The 18,541-nt window shown below is 44.8% G+C and overlaps 2 protein-coding genes across 3 annotated transcripts in view; both read right to left on the bottom strand.

Annotated features, from left to right (window-relative positions):
• Positions 1–7,152: 7,152 nt before the first annotated feature.
• On the bottom strand, positions 7,153–10,958 carry MUSTN1 (musculoskeletal, embryonic nuclear protein 1). Of its 2 annotated transcripts, XM_009083749.1 has the most exons (3): positions 10,934–10,958; positions 8,078–8,198; positions 7,153–7,341 (listed from the first exon to the last, which is right to left on the bottom strand). In XM_009083749.1, exons 1-3 carry the CDS (start codon positions 10,940–10,942, stop codon positions 7,235–7,237), a joined length of 237 nt encoding a protein of 78 aa, XP_009081997.1. In that variant the 5' UTR covers positions 10,943–10,958; the 3' UTR covers positions 7,153–7,234. The 2 variants fall into 2 exon arrangements, with proteins under 2 accessions (XP_009081997.1, XP_009081996.1); XM_009083748.1 differs by lacking the exon at positions 10,934–10,958 and having other exon boundaries at positions 7,235–7,341; positions 8,078–8,213.
• Positions 10,959–17,277: 6,319 nt separating this feature from the next.
• The window catches only part of TMEM110 (transmembrane protein 110), a gene marked incomplete at its 5' end in the record, with an annotated part of 10,074 nt that continues 8,810 nt past the window's right edge, over positions 17,278–18,541 (bottom strand). Inside the window, 2 exons of the mRNA XM_009083750.1 lie at positions 17,278–17,394; positions 18,280–18,429. Of these exons, the coding sequence (XP_009081998.1) occupies positions 17,278–17,394; positions 18,280–18,429 (267 nt within the window). The remainder of the gene's footprint in view (positions 17,395–18,279; positions 18,430–18,541) is intronic.

Raw genomic sequence — 18,541 nt, 5'->3', positions numbered from 1 at the left:
TATATATATATACACACACATTCTTCCCACCAAGAACCCACGACTGCTTTCCACATGTGGCTGGCTCCAGGGTTCAACCTGCCCCCAGCCCAACAAGAAGCTGAGGAAGTGTGTTGGAGGAGCCTTACAGAGAATGGCAACGTACTTGACGAGGCCAGCGCTCTGTCCGCGTGAGACTGCAGTGTCATAATCCTTCTGAGCAGCAGCTTTCTCCTTTATTATTCCTGGGTATGATTTACCATCAATGGACCTGTGTAGTTTCCATAAAAATGAATTAATATTAATATTATTGCTGAGAAAAGAAGCTCAAGAGAAATTTCTTTGTGACCATACTTCGTGAACCTCAGGACATGAGCAGGTGGCACTGTCTAGTTCCCACATCCCTTCCCACCCAGGAGGATGCCAGGAGCTGCCATCACAATGCAAACCCTTGTGGAATTTTGAGGAGGCTGGAGCAGGAGAAACCCCACCACTGAGCACATCTGTCACCCACCCTGCACAGCAGGCAGCCTGGCCCTGGCCACCTCCTTTCTGTTTGGCTGCCTAATACTTTGTCCCACAGAGCATTTCGTGCAGGAACCTCTGTGCTTTTTGCTCAGCACCTCCTGAGCAGAAAGATAAAACCCCACCCAGAGCTGTCTCCTCCACACCACAGGCAAGATCTGGTCATACATGGAGAAGTTGGTGATGAAGGCTGTCTTGGGTAACTCCACTTCAAAGGTGGCCTCTTGGGACTCATGGGCTCGGTTGACAATTCTGCTGGTGATGACAGTGTGAGCAAATCGTGATGTGACCTTGCAGTCCACGTGGAGGCTGTAGATTTCGATGGCAGGCTGGAAAAAATCCAAACAGGCTGAAACAGAAACACTCAGGTTTTGCTCCTACACATTCCTTACCTGGGTGATGTTATTGGAAAAGTCTAATGAAGGAATGAACTGTTAGAAGGTCTGGCTGGAATTGGGAAGAGGATTGTTTGTGGCCAGCCTGGCCATTTGCTTATTCACATCTCTGCAGCCACAACCACTGCCCCATGCTATATCTGCAGCTATATCTGTGCATTGTTGTTCCACATAATCTCCTGTCAAGCCTTTTTTCTGTGGTCTTTTCTCCTTGGGGTACTGTGAAGCAGCTGCATTATCCCAGTACATTGCTTAAGATTAACCCCAGAAAGATCAGATGCCTCTTTAAGCACTCAAACCATGGGAAGGACCCTGTCAGCTCTTTTGTGCAATTGTTTATTTGCTCTCTCATCTGTTGACTTTCCTGCCTCTTTTCCAGCTCAGTACTTTGTGTCCATGCAATGTTTAGCAGGTTTGAAACCACACATGGGCCTTCAACCCCTGGCTGGTTGAACAAGCAGGGAAGCCCTTTGAATGCTCCCGTGTCTCCTGGTCTGGTGCTTCCAGGGCCCCTGAAGCCCAAGGGAGGAGGGCACCATTGTGGAGCTGCCTGGGAACACCCCAGAGGGTGGCTGGACTGAGAATTGCCTGGAGCTCCTGCCTCTGTGAACACCCTCCTCCTGCATTTGGGATGTCTCTTTAAAGGTTGTACCCACGTTTCAGCAGTGACACTAAGAAGGATGAATCTGGACATCACCAGGGTCACAACAGTCCAATAGCTGATCAATGCACTTTCATTTTTGCTTTTCCAGCCTCCAAGTCCTTTGGGTGGCTAACTGATCTTTAGTCATTTTCATAGTTCATCTCCTGAACTTTGCTAATTAATGGCATCCAGTGGCCTCTTCTCAGTTATGACTCTGACCAAAATTCAAAATTTTAGCCAAGCTAAGCATGGCCATTCAATACAAAGCTGTGACCACAGCCCTGGGCTCAGGCATCAAGGCAGGAGGTGCCACAGGCAGCACAATGTGGTGGTTGTTTCTGTTTTTATTACATCTCCCGATTCCAACTGACATTGGGATAAAACCCATGTGGGTTCATGGAGAGAACAGTTTGACATTGGGATAAAACCCATGTGGGTTTATGGAGAGAACAGTTTCCTGATCCTGGCAGTTTGGGTGGCTGTCCCTGCCCAGGCTTGGGCTGTCTCTCCCAGAAGTACTTCTTTTTGCAAATATTCCTGAGGACCTTTGCTCATGTTTGCTGCTTAAACCTTCCCATGCCATGTTTGAAGAGAGGTTTTGCCATGACTGAGGAGCCCTGAGCCATCTCACTTGGGCAGGGCAGGTGTGTGATGGCCATTGCTGCCCATGAAGCATCCTTCCAGTACAGGAGGAGCTTGACTTGTGCAAAACTTACCCTGTGCAAAGTCCAGCCCACCTGCAGGGACGAGGACCTGCATCACCTGCACTTGCCGAGCCCCAGCAGCATTTTAGGTTATGGCTAGCACAAACAAGCACTCAGTGGGGTGCAACATGGTGAGGAGCATCCCTGTGCCCTTGGTGAAGGAAGCAGAGGAGCACCAGCCCCAGGTGTGTACCCAAAAGCAAAGGCACTCCAGGCCCATGCACCACATCCATGGCTTCCTGCAGAGCCCTTGGCTGCCCCTGCAGCAGCCACAAGGCCTGTCCCTGCCTCCCAAACCCCACCTGCATTTCTGCAGCGTTCCACACTTTTCTGAATAGGCACAATGGAAATAAAACCCCTCTGATGTAAGACTTCCTCTGCTTCTCCAATACTGATGTCTTTAAAATGTGACCAGCCACATGCACCCTGAGAAAGCACAGTTTGCTTCTCCAGACTGCAAATAACTGTCTACTCCCCTCTTTTCCATTCCATGGCTGTCAGAAACCTCCTAGCACTGCAGCTATCCTCATGTGGTCCTTGTGGCAAGATGCAAACCTCATCAGGTGGCCAAGGCAGAGCCACTGATCCCTCAAATTTGATACTGTACATCACCAGGGAGGAGTGTGATCAGACAGACACATCTTCCTCCTCCACATTTCTACCCAAACAGCCCAAACAAACAACCTAAAGGGTCTTGAAAGGACCCAAAGCTCTAAAATCCCAACACAACACACCCAAGGCTCCCCAGGTGGGGGTCACCAGAGGAGTTACCTGTCCCACAACTGCGATACCACCAGATCACCAAGGGAGCAAATGAGATATCGATAATAAAAAAAGAGCAAATACCTTATGAGCAACAGTTTCTGCTAATATTACGAGTGAGGACAAGACCATCAATGCAAGCAATGTTCTCTGCTCCATTTTGGAAGAAACAGATTTTCAAATTAAATCTCTGCTTATCTTAATCAGTTAATGAGTAACTTGTACTTGGAGATATTGCGTAGAATCTGAAGAGCCCCAGAAACTTAATATTTACATGTTAAACATGGGTAAAACTTGGACTTGGTTAGTGCTTAGTTCTCCAACAGACCTTTGCAGTTAAACCTTATAATTTTAATGTTTCATAATGCATAAAGTTAAAAAATCCTTATGTTTTCTTTTTAAACTCAGATCTCTCTGTGGCACATGAAATCCCACAGGCAGATGAACTGGTCTGTGCAAGCTGCAGGAATCTCTACCACATCCCACAGTAATCATTTGAAAGGACACATCCTTGGCGTTATCTCAAGCACTTCAAGGATTTGGAGATTGCCAAGATATGCAACACTCACGTGAGATTTTGCACCTGATGATTCTTCAACCCTCGTGCCTCCCTGCCCAGCTGGCCCACGAGGGTACAGCGCAGCACTTGTGAAACATTCCTTTTCAGCTTCCCCTGACGAACCATAACCCTTGGGATGTGATGCCATTCATTGTCCTAAAGTGACATAGAAGTCCTGTGGAACTATAAGCACCTGTGTTTGCTTCATTGCTATTTCACAGACAAAATGTCCAACAGTTGGGAGGAGAGGAAAGCCTCTGATTTGCAAGGAGACACTAATGCAGGGCTCGATAATTTATTGCTCACCAGAGACCAAGTTCACTTTCAGGAATGTGCTGAGCACAGCTTGCTTGTGCTTTAAGTAACTTTTTCAAAAACTAAACTTCACTCCTCCCAGACAGACTGTTTATACTACTTGCAAATACTTCATAGCAGGACATGTAAATAAATACATATATTTTAACAGAGAAAAAATTAAATGACTATATATTTGATTAACTTGTACAACTCATGTAATGCTTTAATCCCTTAAAATACACAGGATTATACACTTAGTGGCCTAAGAGCTGCAAGAGCCTAAGCTTTAGCTTTAATTAAGTGGGTCTGTCATCAGCTTTCTAATGCCCACATGTGAAATGGCATGGCTGGTACAGAGCTGCTTTCACTGCACAGATCTAGGCTGCATGGTCAGCTCTGCCTCACTCCTGGCTGCTTGGAGCAGGACAGCACCTGGGAGAGCTGGGAGACTCCTCCTGCATCCCTCAGGGGCTTGCTGAAGCAGCTGCAGGAACATCCTCCCACTAAGCCCTGGCTCGAGCACTGCGCCCTGTTCTGGTGCAAACCTCAGTGCCAGTGTCAGCACCACTGCTGCTGGGGCACTGGGCACCAGTCCCACAGCTGCACATGACTCCAGGTCACCCCAGAGGAAGGACCTGAACACACCATGACAACTTTTCAGTGCAAAGTTAGCTAAAAAACAAACCCTGGGGCTTTGTTCAGGCATTTCTCTATCACTATTTCTCATTATGAAATGAGGAAAAGCTAAAAGGAAGAAAACACATTTTCCATGATTAGATTCTCAAGGATGAAGAAAAAAATTGACAAAAAATGTCTCCAGGCAGCTTTCTGTTTTTACTCTCACCTACAAGTATCTCCTGTGCTGCATCAGCAGCCAGTGACTTCTCCCTTCTCCAGCACAGCAGCAATGCTGGGGGCAGGGCAGGAGTCCCACGATCCAGGCAGGAGTGCACAGACCTTGCTGTCACAAGTGGGGAGTGACTTTGTCCCAGGAATATGGTTTTACCTTCAATTGTGTTTTTAAGAAGAGCTCCATCTTAAAAGACAGAAAAAGAAGAAAAAGTCTCCATTCCTGAGCACTTACTGCCACACCGGGAAGCATCACCAGCAACTGAATCTGAGGACATCCTGGTAATAAAGCTGTTAGCCAAATCCCAAGTTTCTGGCAAGATAACTCACTTTGCTTCCATGTTGCACCTGCAAACTGACACCAACATACCCAGAGCCAGAGCTAAAACACAGCAACTCCTTCTACCCACCTGCTAATCTGCACTAGTCAGTCACACACTAGTCAGCACAAAAGAAAGCAATGACAACATTTTACCCCATTTGTCTCCATCATTTTTCTAATTATTAAACCTCCTGCCAAATTCTCATCACAGGTTAATAAGGAGGGTTGTTGAAGAATGGCAAAGGGAACAGGGGCACAGCAGCTCCCAGAGAGCATTGTTCGAGTAAGAGTCGAGAAAAGGTCTATGGGAGCTTAGAGCATATAACAATGAAGTAGGCCTTAGGAACTTAGTTTCTCAGCATTAGAAGTTATTTTCTCAGCATAATGCTGCAGCTGAAGGACAAGCTATCTGGGAAAACTCAGCAATGTTGCAAGCCCAAGGACGAACTATCCGGGAAAACAAAGAAGGATTCTCCAGAGAATAAAGGAGACTTCTTCACAGCTGCAGCTGCAAGCAGAAATAGTATATGAATGTAACCTTTAGAGCTTAGGTAATGCTAAAGTGAACAATAGGCATAGTTGTCCTGCAAGCTAAGAAAGTATACAAATGTAACTTTTAGGGTTTAGGTAATGGTTATGTAATGGTAAAGAGAACAATAAGCATAGTTATTCATGCACTGTATCAGGGAAGGACTGAGCTAACAATAAAGTTGGAGCTTGCTTTATCACTCACACTGAGTCAGCCGCTTGCTTCCCCGCGCGGAACTTTCCCAGCAGAGGGTTTGTTAAATGCAATGCAGGGACAGCTCCAGCCTTACCAGGGCAGGATTTTTTTTCCTTCCTGATTTCTTTTGATGCTCAAAATTTTGAAAGGGACTTTGTCAGAGGAAAGGCTGTATTGAGGTGTCTGTGGGGGGCCCAGGCCACACGGAGACATCGTGTCCCACTGAGTGAGGGGGCAGGGTCTGGGCTGCAAATAATAACATCTGCAAGTGAAAAAAAATGGGGTGAAGCAGTGTGCCAGCAATATCTTTATTTTTTCAGGAAGCTTTCCCCTTAAACCCAAAGGGTTTGAGCCGCCTCAAGCAAACCTGCTCCATAGAGTCTCTGGGAGCTGTGTGGGCATTGCCATGCTTTATTGACAAGTGTTTGGGACAAAAAAGGCAAAGACAATATTTTTCACAGAGCAGAGAGACCTTCGACATCACTCCTACCTCTTAATCAGGTCTGGCTTGTGTAAAATGAAACTAATTCCATAAATCAAGGTGTCACCTACCTTACCATCCCTGGGTGTGCTGCAGGGACGTGGGGTGTGTGAAAGGTGTGGCAGGTGCACAGGAAACAGAGGATCCTCTGCGTTTGAGCACAAACATCCAGCTGAGGGGAAACATGCAGGGGATTGGGGGAAAACAGGTTTGATGTTTAATGCAGCAAATCCAGAAGTGAACAGCATTGCAAGGAACCAGGTCCCCATCAGAGTGGGGTGGCTGCTGTCCAGGGACACTTGGTGGTCACTTGGCTCCTCCGTCAGGCAGGACACGGTGCCCACACTCCTGGTCTGTCATCCCACGTCTCGCTTGATCCGGCAGGACATGAGGGAGAAGGCACTGGGGAATAGGCTGAAACCCCTCCCTTGGTGCTGGGGCACTCTGAGGCCCCACCGAGGGGGCTGGAGGGGCAGGAGTGAGGGGAGGGCTGTGTGGACAGAGCTGTGCCCCACGTCATGCCCCAGCCCAGAGAGACCTACCCAGGGCAGCACAAATCCAGGTGAGTGCTCCAGGTGTCTGTGCTGTGTCTCCTCAGCAATGTCTTAGTGAGGGCACAGTGTGAAGATATCTCACCAAGACTGTGTCAACAGGGAGTTTCTTCTTTGCATTTGACAGAAGAAATAATTTCCTGTAATACCAAAACATCCCCAGAATTCATCTGAGTCTAAACTGAAATGAGACACCAGAGTGTGCCAAGCTGTGTCCAACAACCTTTTTTTTATTAAACCAGTAGAGCAAACACTGTCCAATACATAGAAATAAAGCATGTTATAAAAATTAACATGGAAGTTTTATCCTTTGCCATGAGTGTATTCTTAATGACTTACAGTGGAAAGTAGCTACTTGGATCTACAGTAACTTTAGTGTAAGGGACAGAAATTTGGGAAAATGTTACAACCATCATGTGGGTGAGACACATCGAGCTCTGCTGTCAGCCAAAGACGCTCTTGGCTGGCTCATCTTTCGGTTTCTCAAAGACAGTTTCACCCCCTGTCCGAGCTCGGCTGAATACGGAAGGTGCTGCAGAGCCCATTTGTTCTTGGAAAAGAAAACCAAGAGAGACAATCAGTCAAGTAGCACACCAAATTCAGGGAGTAAAACTAGTGCTGCTGAAACACATATATATGCATTTGGTAAGTATTTCATTTCTCCAACTCCCCAAGCCTTAAAGCACAGTGCTGCCATCCCCAGCAGAGGACAGCTGACAGTGTCTGTGGGTTACTCGATTCCTGCAGGGCTTTAGAAATTTGGCAACTGCACAGGTCCAGGCTATTGTGCTGAAAAGGAGTGAAAATTCATCATTTTTCCTTATACTCTCCCACTGGTGGTGGAAAAGCAGCACAAAGCCAGAGGACCAGGGGTGTTCAGTGCACACAGCCACTCTCTTCTCTTTTGCCCTTTGTCTTTATTCCCCTCAATTTCTGCTGAATCTCAAACATATCAGCTGAGAGGGTAGAAATCCTCTAACCCATGGACCAAACCTCTGATCCTCGACTGGGCAGTTATTGACAGTGGGGTGGTCCCAGGGCTTGGTTTGAACCCTGGTCAGAAGGCAAAGTCAGGGCTCCCACCCATTTCACCCAGACAGGGAGAGCAATGACCCTGAGCAGAGCCCAGCTGGCTCCTCTTGGTGCCCTCCAGATGATGGATGCCACATCCCTGCCCAGATGGGCTGTGAGCACACTGCAGGCTGCTCTTCCAGAGGTGACCCTTCCACTTGAAAAGAGCAATTAAATTAATGCTTTGCTTGATTGTTTCCATCAAAGAGACTTACCACACTGCCTCATCACTTGGTAGGTTTTGGATTTAATCTCCTGGTTTTTGGCAAGATTTCCTCTGGCTCCTTTGAGGTCTTCTTCCTTTACTGGAGGACGCTTCTTTTTCACAGGGGCTGGCTGAAAGACAGACATGTTGCCCATGTATCAGTGTTTCATGTTCAGCAACACACAGGGCAAAGCTGCCTTAACCCAAGGGCTGCAACATACAGAGCTGCTAACACGATAGTCCACCTGTTTGAGTTCTGAAACTACACACTCCTCCAGATCTTTGCATAACCATAACTTCACTGCCCTTCCCAAAATCTGATGCCATTCTTAATGTTCTGACATTGTCCTTCTGACTATGCAGCCTTTGAAAGAGCAGTGGATCCCTTAGTTTTTAAAAACTTGTATTTTTACACTGTCTCTGTCTAGCCCTGCCTAGTCATTCTGCAAGTACTGATTAGTAACTCAAGGATCTGTCCAATATTTGGGAAGGAAAAAACCTTTCATTACTAAATTTGGCTTGTGCCTCAGTTTACCCACTACTTCTTTGGGAAACTGCTCAGAGGGATTCTGAAGCTTGACTTCATTTAGTTGGAATAAACACTTGACCCATAGTTATTGATCTTAGAGAAAAGAAGTATCTGGATACTCAAAAGGGCTGTCTATAAGCACATACTGAACACATCTGAAACGCTGGACTTGGAACCCAAAGAAGAAGGAAATCTAATCCAGAAACAGATGCCTCATCAGGTGGTGCACTGCAATGGCCAAGTACTAATCTGTTTACAGTTTATCCCTCTAGAAGAAAATCAGGATAACATTGCTTCATATCAGCCTATCCCTATCTTTAAATTAGCACTTCACAGTCAGACACAACTTCCCTCAGCAGCAGCCAGCACCAATAGCATTCCCCCTTCAGTTTACCATTTCATGGACAAATTTCCCAGTCCCCAGCAGGCAGCTCACTGGCAGGGTGCAGGGGCACAGGGATTTGCTTAAAAAGAAGACCCACACACTCCAACTCTAATAGATTTGCATCAACAAGAAACTTCCCTGACCATTGCTGCCTACATAGGGTTCTGGTATTTGGGTTCTGGCAGCGCTGGAGCCCTGTAGGCATTTCCAGACACTGCCTGTAAGGCTAAAAACAGTCGTGGAGCAAACCAAATCCCTCAAGACCTGCAAAAGGCTGGAGCAGTGAGTCCCAGGGAGCCTGCAGAGGCAGCACATGCATGCCTGGATCTTGGTCGGGTGGTCTGGCTCCACGGGAGCCTTTGGCATGTTGTAAATTCCCGGGAACGCTCAGAATAGCTCACTGTCAATCCCACTTGCATGTGTTGTGGGAAACAAAACATTCATGAGATCCCTGGGGAAAGCACTCCATAAGTGGCCAAAGCAAGTGAGGGGAAAGGGCAGTAGCAAACCCTTCAAAATCCACAGCAGCTGGTGGTCAGTTAGTGGGGTACCCAAACGTCCCCACAGCCAGGGTTGGTTCCACCTGTCAGTCTGTAATGACAATTGGCATGCAATGGGAACAGCCTCCCATGCCCAGGGCACAGTCCTCAGGCAACCAACACAGACAGGGGAAAAAGCCCTTTGTTTTGTTAGCAGAAATGTGAAACTTGCAAATCTCCTTCAATCATTTTTTGCAAGAGACAGTAATGGCAAGGCTTCTTCCCCCTGGGACAAGGGAATTCTTGGGGACTTTGGATGCACTAAGATTCTGAGCAGACCTGCTGAATTTCACCCAGTTATTTTAAAATAGACCCTCCCATGCTTTGATCACAGGAGGATTTTCCAGCAGAACAGTTGCTGTGGATTACTTGGCACCTAGCTAAAGACCAAAGCTGCTGCTCAGGGAGGTTGTGGCCAGCAGCTGCCCATGTCACAGCCCCAACACTGCTAAACTCCCAGCGTTTGTGAGCAGTGTTTGCCAGGAGCCATTCCCAGCTGGCATAGGAGTGCAGCCTCTGCTTGATCTCCTCCTGTCTCGAGTCAAAAAGTGCTGGTTTGCAAGACATGCAACTGTTTTATAAGTCCCTTTTTCTCTGGAGTAAAGAAAATCAGCTGAACTGTTAACTCTATGTTGCTGCAGAACTGTACTCTCCTCTCCCCATATTCCTACTCTCCATCCCATTGACCACCCAAGACTCTCATGCTGGGGACAGCTCTGCCAGGCACACTCAGCCTGTGTTGAAAATGTAACACTTGAGTAAAACCCTCAAAATTTCTGAGCCAATTTTAAGATCACTTTGAAACACTGACTATTGGGGAACTCAGTAAAGACAAACTGGTAGTTGCAAAGTGAACATCAAAGTGTGTAATACAAAATTTCAATCTCAAATATCTTATCCTAGCAGTCAAAATTTTCAGTCACACACTCTTTTCTGGAATGTTAATACATTAAGCTTTACACAGTGGCACATTTCAGCATAGCCACCTCCTTTCAAAACTACTGCCAGAATTTGAAACCACTGCCTGGGAAAGCTGTTGGAAAGGCAGGGAATGGGATGTGTCTCCTGTGACATATCCCAAACCAGAGCAGGGGAAGTGGTTTTTCTCGTCCTACAGAAATAAAAATATTTAAGGTAAACCAGAACACGTTCAAAGTAAATTATTTAACCCTGTAGAGCACAGCTGCTTTCCTTCTTCATCAAAAAATCCCTCCTAACGATGCAGTTGTTAAAACATATAAACAGAGCATGTAAATACTTCAATGTCATCACACAAGCCACAGAGCAGAAAAGCTGAATTCGCTGGTTAACAAGAGGAATTCACTAATAAGCCTTTCCGAGCAAAGCATCCAGAGCAGTAAGAGGTTTTCCAGCACCCTGTGCCGGGGGCAGCCAGGACACAGCTCTCCCTACCTGGGACATAACTGCGGAGCTCTCTCTGCCGGGACCCTCCCGAGCGCTGTCCCTGCTCCGGGCAGATCCCTCCCGGGAGCTCTGCTGCCTCTCCTTTCCCTGCACTTATATAGAGCATCCAAGGTGAGTCAGAGCCGGGTCGGCTCCCGGGCAGGCTCGTCATTCCTGGCGCTGACGGGAGGGGACAGCTGGGACAGCCCGCGGGAAACCTGCCTGTCCTCCAAAGGCAAAACTTCGTTATGGACACAAACCTGACCCTCAGGCCTCTTGGGGAGGTGGGGAGGGAGTGGAGAGGGAGAGGAAAAAAAAGACTGCTGCTCTCCCAGCATAACAAAATATGCGTTTACTAAAGATTGTATAAACCTAAGCATAACTTTGTGCCCTGAATCGCTTCTGCCCAGGGAGCTTTACCAGAAGAGTATTGTGTGTTTTGGAGTCAGTAAACTGGGGTATGGGTTTACCCTTACAGCTCTGTCGCTGAGCGTGCTCTGATGACAGCTCTTACACAACTAAGGCTAAAATCACTTTCTACTTCCAGCACTATTAGTAAGTTCAATGACTTCACCTCATCTGTAGAGGAACAGCTTACTCAGACATGGATAAACTCAGTGTTCCCCACGGCACATGCTGACATCATAGTAAATTTTTTCCCAGAAGTTTTAACATTTGTTCTTTAAACAAATTTTTAATTAAATTGAAAAAAACTTAACTCTAAGCAAGAATTGTAATTTTTTTATTACGGGGAGACAGTTGGGTGGGGGGTTGTTTTCCTTTTATTTTTGTATTTTTTGACATGAATTCTTTGCTGTACGCAAAGAAATCAGGTCCTGTAACTGCACGCAACACCTACAAAAAACCAAGACTGCAGCCAGGTGAGTCAATGTGAGAAGGGCAGCTGTGGCAAACCCTCAGACATCATCTGCAGTTTGGGTATTATGTCCTCAGCCACTCCTTGGGCTGAATTTCTATTTTAAACCCATGGCTGAGTACTCCAGAGGAAGCATTTCTGCAGAACAGCAGTGCCTTTAGTAGGCCAGTAAAGCAGGAGAGTAAAACATTGACTTTGGGAAAACCAGCAGATTCTTTTCTATTGTACAAAGTAACACTTCTTCGCTACTAAGATGTTTCTCTGCAGTCCCATCATGGTCCCTATTCCCACGCTCTCCATTAGGACTGGAAAATGCCATTCTGCCTGTTTAAAGCAAACGTTTTGAATTCAAGACACTGAACTATTTTTCCCTTCAGCTTTCAGAATTGCTTCAGTTAATTGGTACTGCATATTCCTGACTCAAAAGCAACAGAGTTTCATGGCAATTTAAGTTATACAAACAAAATGAAACCACTTCACCCTGGTAAGCCACTTGGGGCAGGTGAGGTGCTTACAGAGGTAAGCAGCATATCCTGAAGTTTGTAAGACATCCCCACAGACTGGACAGCTCTGTTCTCTTTGATTACACATTTCCTAACTCAGTGCTCAACAACAGCCACAACCATTTGCTCATACAGATCATGGGCTACTTCTCTTTACAAAAATCCCAACTTAAATCTACAGTTACTTACCTTTCAGAGTAGAAATCCTGTTCACATGGTTGAGATCCTGAGATCTGTTAATGGCACATGAATGACAAGGAAACAAGACAGGCTGATTTATTCCATAGTGGTTGCTAAAAATGCAAGTTGATCCTCTTTCACCCTCCACTGCACCAGGAAGTGTGGAAAACTCCTTTGCTGAGGAGCAGTTGCAGCTAAAATATGGTGATGACCATGAAGAATTTAGGGAATGTACACACAGCTACCACTGTGGTCCCTGGGAGACACAGATTGTAGAGAAGATTTGACTGAGAATCATGGAATATCCTGAGTTGGAAAGGACCCACAAGTATCATCAAAGCCCACCTCCTGGCCCTGCACAGGACAGCACCAAGAATCACACTATGGGCCTGAGAGCATTGTCCAAATGCTTCTCGAACTCTTGTCAGGCTTAGTCCTCCAGGTCTGGCTGACTTGTCCTCCAGGAAAGTGCTAACACCCCTCAGGGGACTGACAGGCTCAGCAGAGTGAAGACTGTTCTCTGAGATCCCTGTAAGGATGCAGTGGCAGTGAGGCTGCTTGGGTGTGGTAGGTGGAAAGTAATGAAAATAGTGGGCAAACCTTATTGAGGAGTTACTGAGGCACAAGCAGATGGATAATGTGCAGCTCCAGCCCAGCAAAAACCTTCCTCAGGGAAGAGATCTGAGAGGAGCCTGCAAGGATACTTACCATCATAAATGAAATTTCCACCTTGGGAACAGTGGTCCTTCCAGCTCAAAAGGGACTGGATGTTCAGGTAAATGAATATATTGAAATTAAAATCCACATAAGAGTGCACAAATTTAGATCTGAAGCTGAACTCAAGGAGCAAAACCTGCTTCCCACAAGAACACAATAAACATTGAAACGTGTGCACTTTGAAATAGAACAAGTACAAAACGAGTGTACAAATCTGTAATAAGTCAAACTTTATTGTAAACCATTATACAATGTAATTACATCAGATACCCTTAAAAGTTTAAGGTAACACCACTGATTAAACAATATGGTCCAAACAGAGGGCAGCAGAATACAGCTGTTGGTTTCGCTCATGTTGGCTATACTCTGGATTTACTTACAAACAAGCCCACATTCAGTTTGAGACGGATGCCCACGCGAGACAAAAACACCTACAAAAGAGTCCCTTTTTTAAAGATACTGCAGTTTTACTTTGTAAAACCATAGTAGTCATTTTCAGTAATTGAACTGGAAACTTCACCTAAAAAAGTTTGCACGCCTATGCTGTAGATGTACTCTGACTGATGTGGCTGAATTTATTCGCTTTCACTACTGGTTTCTCCTGTAAGAAGCACAGCAAAGTTGCAAACATGGGTTAGTCAAGCACAGTGGCAGAGATTTCTTGTGATGCTCAGCTCTGAGCAGAGCGGGAGAGCCCAGGCCTCCCTCCCCAGGCACGGCAGGAATCGGAGCAGACACCTGCCAGAGGGGATCACTTTGCATTGCTCTAATTTGCAACTCAATTTCTGAGTTTTCCCTGAAGAAAAGCTATAGTACATTTTAGTTAGCAACATGAACAGACAGCATTCACCTACTTAAAGTAAGACAAGGGGACCTGAAAACCACGTATCAGACAACAGCAGTGTGTTAAGTTTACGCAGATGTGTCACAGGTTGGATACTAGAAACAGTTAATACATTTAGGTTGACCATTTGTGGTAAATTCCATCACCACCACTATTTCTTTGCCTCTTCTCTCAGTTATAATCCCTTTCTCTTACTTTGGCATATACTACGTAGCTTATTTTCATTAAACAGAATTGCAAATTTTAAGCACAGCCTGAATTAAACCTTTGCTATGAGTTGTCCTGAACAGATTTGAGCGCCCGTTTGAGGACAACGCAAACATTGTGGTGTTGCAGTATCATTCCTCTTTATGAAAAGTCTATTTCAGACTGTACTGCCAGTACATTTCAACAAGCAGTAAGACATAGTGAAGCACTAGGCACATACTCACACATGCAAGCCCTGCAGACTAGAGCACTTGTCCTACGTGTACCTACTGCAACAATTCCAATTTCTATCTTACAAAGAGGAAAACCACCAGTTTTACATTTTCCACCTCTCTCACACGACAGCAAAGAGTGAATAGAATAAAACCCCAGAGTTTGTTAGTTAGCTGAAGTTGTGAATATATTTATTGTCTTAGTAGAGAAAGTCAGAGCTGGTTTTTCCCCTCTGAAGGTTGTTCCTCCTGTTACTACTGTGGCATTTAAAATACTTCTGTGTCTTTGGCTCATAGTGCTTTACTACATCTTCTTGCTGGGCAAATCAAAATCTCACACCAAGTGACATTTAAGCACTTAAGACATGAAAAATTAGGCATTCAGCACCTTTGCTACAACCATCTTCAAGAAACTGCTCCATAGTGCTTTACACTGTTTTGTACTTGGTCAATAATTTTGAGGTCTGCTCAAAACAAATACTTTTACATGATTAAGGCCATAATTTTATACTGACACTTCACAGACTAAACATGAGACTAGAATCATTTCGATAATTTAGGTAACTGGAGGGGGGAAAGGGAAGATAAAACTCAAGCTCATACAGTTGGGTTTGTGTGCGCTGCTCAGCTGCCTCGGCTGGCGAGGACAGCAATGCTGTGCAGTGGGACATGTTCTAGAGCTTTGTTTCACTATCTGAAATAGAGCAAATCCTATGCTAAAAAAATAAATGCTGACATTTGTGACAAGAGCCACTCCTAGCTCTCACATCCCTTTGGAAAAGTGACCTGTATGACACTACTCTGTTGATGAAAATGAATTCCTTGAAGTACTGTGCTTTTGGAGACACGTCTGCCAGTGGTAAATAGTCAAGAGAGGATGCAAGTCACACAATCAATAAAAAAAAGCCCCAAACCCCTAAAACAGAGGCAACATTGATGAGGGACATTTCCCCATCCCACCCCCCATGTCAGAAGAACTCAATTAAGCTTTCACTGTCATTAGTTTCTAGATTTAGTCTAACAGAAACACCAGTCCTGTAACTTATTGCAGTTCTTACATTCAGTGCACAGTAACAAAGGTCAGTGGCTCAACTAACACCTCAGGTTTGGTAGGATGTCCCTTTGAGCCATCTGGACATGCTGAGGTGCACCTGCAGTCCCAGAGCATCGTGTTCACCTCAGCAGCCACACGGGACAGGATTGCTGAGGGGTGAGAGTAAGCACGGGAGCACGCAGTTCTGTATTTACTAAGGCCCAGTTAAGTGGTCTGGATAATAAATCACATTAAGACCTAGTAAATCTATAAAAAAATGTAAAAAACCTTACAAAGTTCTGAGCAGTTTTCCAATGAAACTGTTTGGTTTAAGGCTTGGAACTTTTCTGGTGTCCAGATACTACAACAGATTTTCACTTAAGGTCTGTTGTCACCTCTTTGACACATTGCCTTGTCCTGCACAAGGTTTAACCTAAGCAAGGAAAGCTGTCAGAAACAATCATTCAGAAAATATGCAAAGCAAAAGGATGTCACTGCAAACATGCCTGCCAGGCTTCAGATCAGCATGTGTTGGCAGTTACCAGCAGACAGACACCGAAAATCACAGAAATGCTGGAGGAACAACTGCACTACACCCCTTGGGGTTGGGTTTTTACTACTGAAGGATAATGAGACTTTATGGAAATGAAACAGGAGAAGTTTTTTTGTTGTTGCTGTTCAGCACATTAAATAGAGGATTGCTTTTCCAACAAAAAACAAGGGACAGAGTTATTTTTGCCATATTGTAGCACAACTGCTTCATTCAGATCATGGTCCTGTACTGCAGGCCCCGTGTAAGGAAAGTATCAGAAATGCTCCATCTCTTCTGGGTCACTTGAGAGGTATGCACAAGAGACTTGCAGAGACAGGAGTAATTGGGGTCATCCATAGATACTCATTCCAAAAATAACCTAGCACAACAGAATTTTGTTATACACTAAAGTGCACATTTGTCAAATATGCAAACATTTAAATGTTTTCTATTAAAAAAGGTATTTTCAAATTACGTGCTCAAAAGCACACACAGGACTGCATTTTTACTGGTATTTGGTGACTTCAGCAGTGACAGAGAGCTTTTCCCTCTGCAATCCCTTTGTCTGAAACCAGGACACAAGGATAAATAAGATTTTCACTACAAATCTTTTGACCTGTTCTGCACAAAAAAGGGAACTGCACCCTTTTCTCTGACAAAGAGAATCTTTAAATACAACTGTATGAAAATATAACTTAAATATAAAATAGTCAAATAGATTTGAGGAGACTTGGAAAAAAATCTTTGTTCCACCTATTAGTTCCATAGGTACCCAGTAGCACGTAAACATTTGTACTTAAAAAAATAATGTTAAGTTACAGCTTGTAACCATAAACTATTCTGCTCTAGGAATTATGCTGCAAAAAGCCAGTTTTAGTAATAAAACACACTCCTTTAACTTAGTGGATTCTGATGCCTTTTTGAGAACTTCTTACACTGTCTCATCAGTAACCAAAAGCGAAAGGTTCTGATTCTGTTCACTCTGATCTTCTGACTTGTTTGATACAAATCTCCTCCTCAGTCCTCCTTACCACCACTGCTTTCCACACATGATGAGAAGACATTCTTGCATAATTGGTCAGTGTGTCTGTAGTGCAACTGAACTGGAAGTCTTCCAACTGCTTGCCTTCTGTTGGTAGACCTTGCTTGGAAGTCAGTTTGTATGAAAAGGGAGATGCAATTGCAACATTAAAACCCACTGACAGAAGGTTTTGCCACGAAACCTGCAAACACAGGTCAGGGAATGTGTCATACAGGCAGCCCAAAGCGATGCTTCTTTTTCTTAATGGGCTTGAGGTTGGTCAGCCTGCGCAGGTCCTCCTCGCCGTCCGACTCCTCCATCTCATCATCTGCTGAAATAAGGATCTAAAAACAAACCACAGCTTCTGAGTAATGTGGAGCAAAGTCATGCTCTTTTTCTTTCTACTTTTAAACTTTTCCCTTTCTTTATGCTTGCCAAGCACCTCATTATTTGCTGAGGGAAAGGCTTACACAAGACAATGAGGAGCTACTGTCAGCCCTATCAAACACCATCACACATTCTGTCTGGAGCCTCCAGTAAATTTTGAAGAAGGATGAATGCATATTAATCTCACTACAGCCTTCAAATGCAGAGAAGTGATTCCTGCACCTCCAGAATAGTGTGGATAGCTTGGCAGAGAATACTTAAGCTCTCTCTCCACACAGGTGACATGGCAGTCATTTTATTAAAGAAAACCCCATATAAAAAGCACTGTCTATCATGCAGAACAGTTACTAAAGCTAAAATAACTTACCTTCCAACAGAAGCCACTCATCCTTCAGCTGAACTAAAAACTGCTCACTTAATATAATTTAGAATAAAATTATGCTAAGGAAAGTATGCAAATAATCCTCCAAAACCAGGTCAGCTGCCTCCTACAGTTCCCTCTCACTTTCAGCTATTAAGCTCTCTTTGAATTAGAATTGTCTATTAGTTTTGTATTCCCTGTGGGGCTTTTTTTCAGAAGTATTTGCAACACAACTCACTTGTGGTATTTACATATATTATTGTGTCTTCCTGCCTGCCTGCCTGGAAGGAAATCAACTGCCACAAGTGGTGCAACAATGCCATTTTCCTTAACTGGTTCCCAACAGGAACTGCCAGGAACCACCATTAGAGGTACATGCACAGAAAACCAAACCCGAGTTGACAGTGTTGCAATGAAATCAATGGCAGGAGGGGTGAACTGGATTGCTATCACATTAGTTGCAGTAAGTAACTCTACATACTTCTGACTCTGACTCTTCGTGTGATGCTGCTCTCCTGTATCGGACTTTACTGCCGTTTCTTGAATCTTGTCCTGCTTCCTTTTCTTCAAGTTTAGCTTTTGTCTTCCCTTTCTTCATAAGAAAATTATCTACCACCCAGAACATCAATGCCTGTTAAAGAGAAGGGGAAAGCGACAGCTCAGCTTTCTTCAGAGTAGAGTAAGTTCATTTGGTCAGTATTTGGACCTGACAACAGTTCTGAATTGGCCAAAAGCTAAATCTT

The sequence above is a fragment of the Acanthisitta chloris genome, unplaced genomic scaffold, assembly GCF_000695815.1.
Source record: "Acanthisitta chloris isolate BGI_N310 unplaced genomic scaffold, ASM69581v1 scaffold36991, whole genome shotgun sequence".
Classification (NCBI taxonomy): Eukaryota; Metazoa; Chordata; class Aves; order Passeriformes; family Acanthisittidae; genus Acanthisitta; species Acanthisitta chloris.
This window is presented reverse-complemented; position numbering and strand designations above follow the sequence as displayed.

What these genes read in the sequence shown, in the direction of transcription:
- MUSTN1 (XM_009083748.1), bottom strand. Translation starts at nt 8,213, where the DNA reads ATGTCTGTCTTTCAGCCAGCCCCTGTGAAAAAGAAGCGTCCTCCAGTA. An exon ending in CCAAGTGATGAGGCAGTGTG is followed by an intron (nt 7,342 to 8,077) that starts GTAAGTCTCTTT and finishes TTCTTTTCCAAG; the next exon opens with AACAAATGGGCTCTGCAGCA.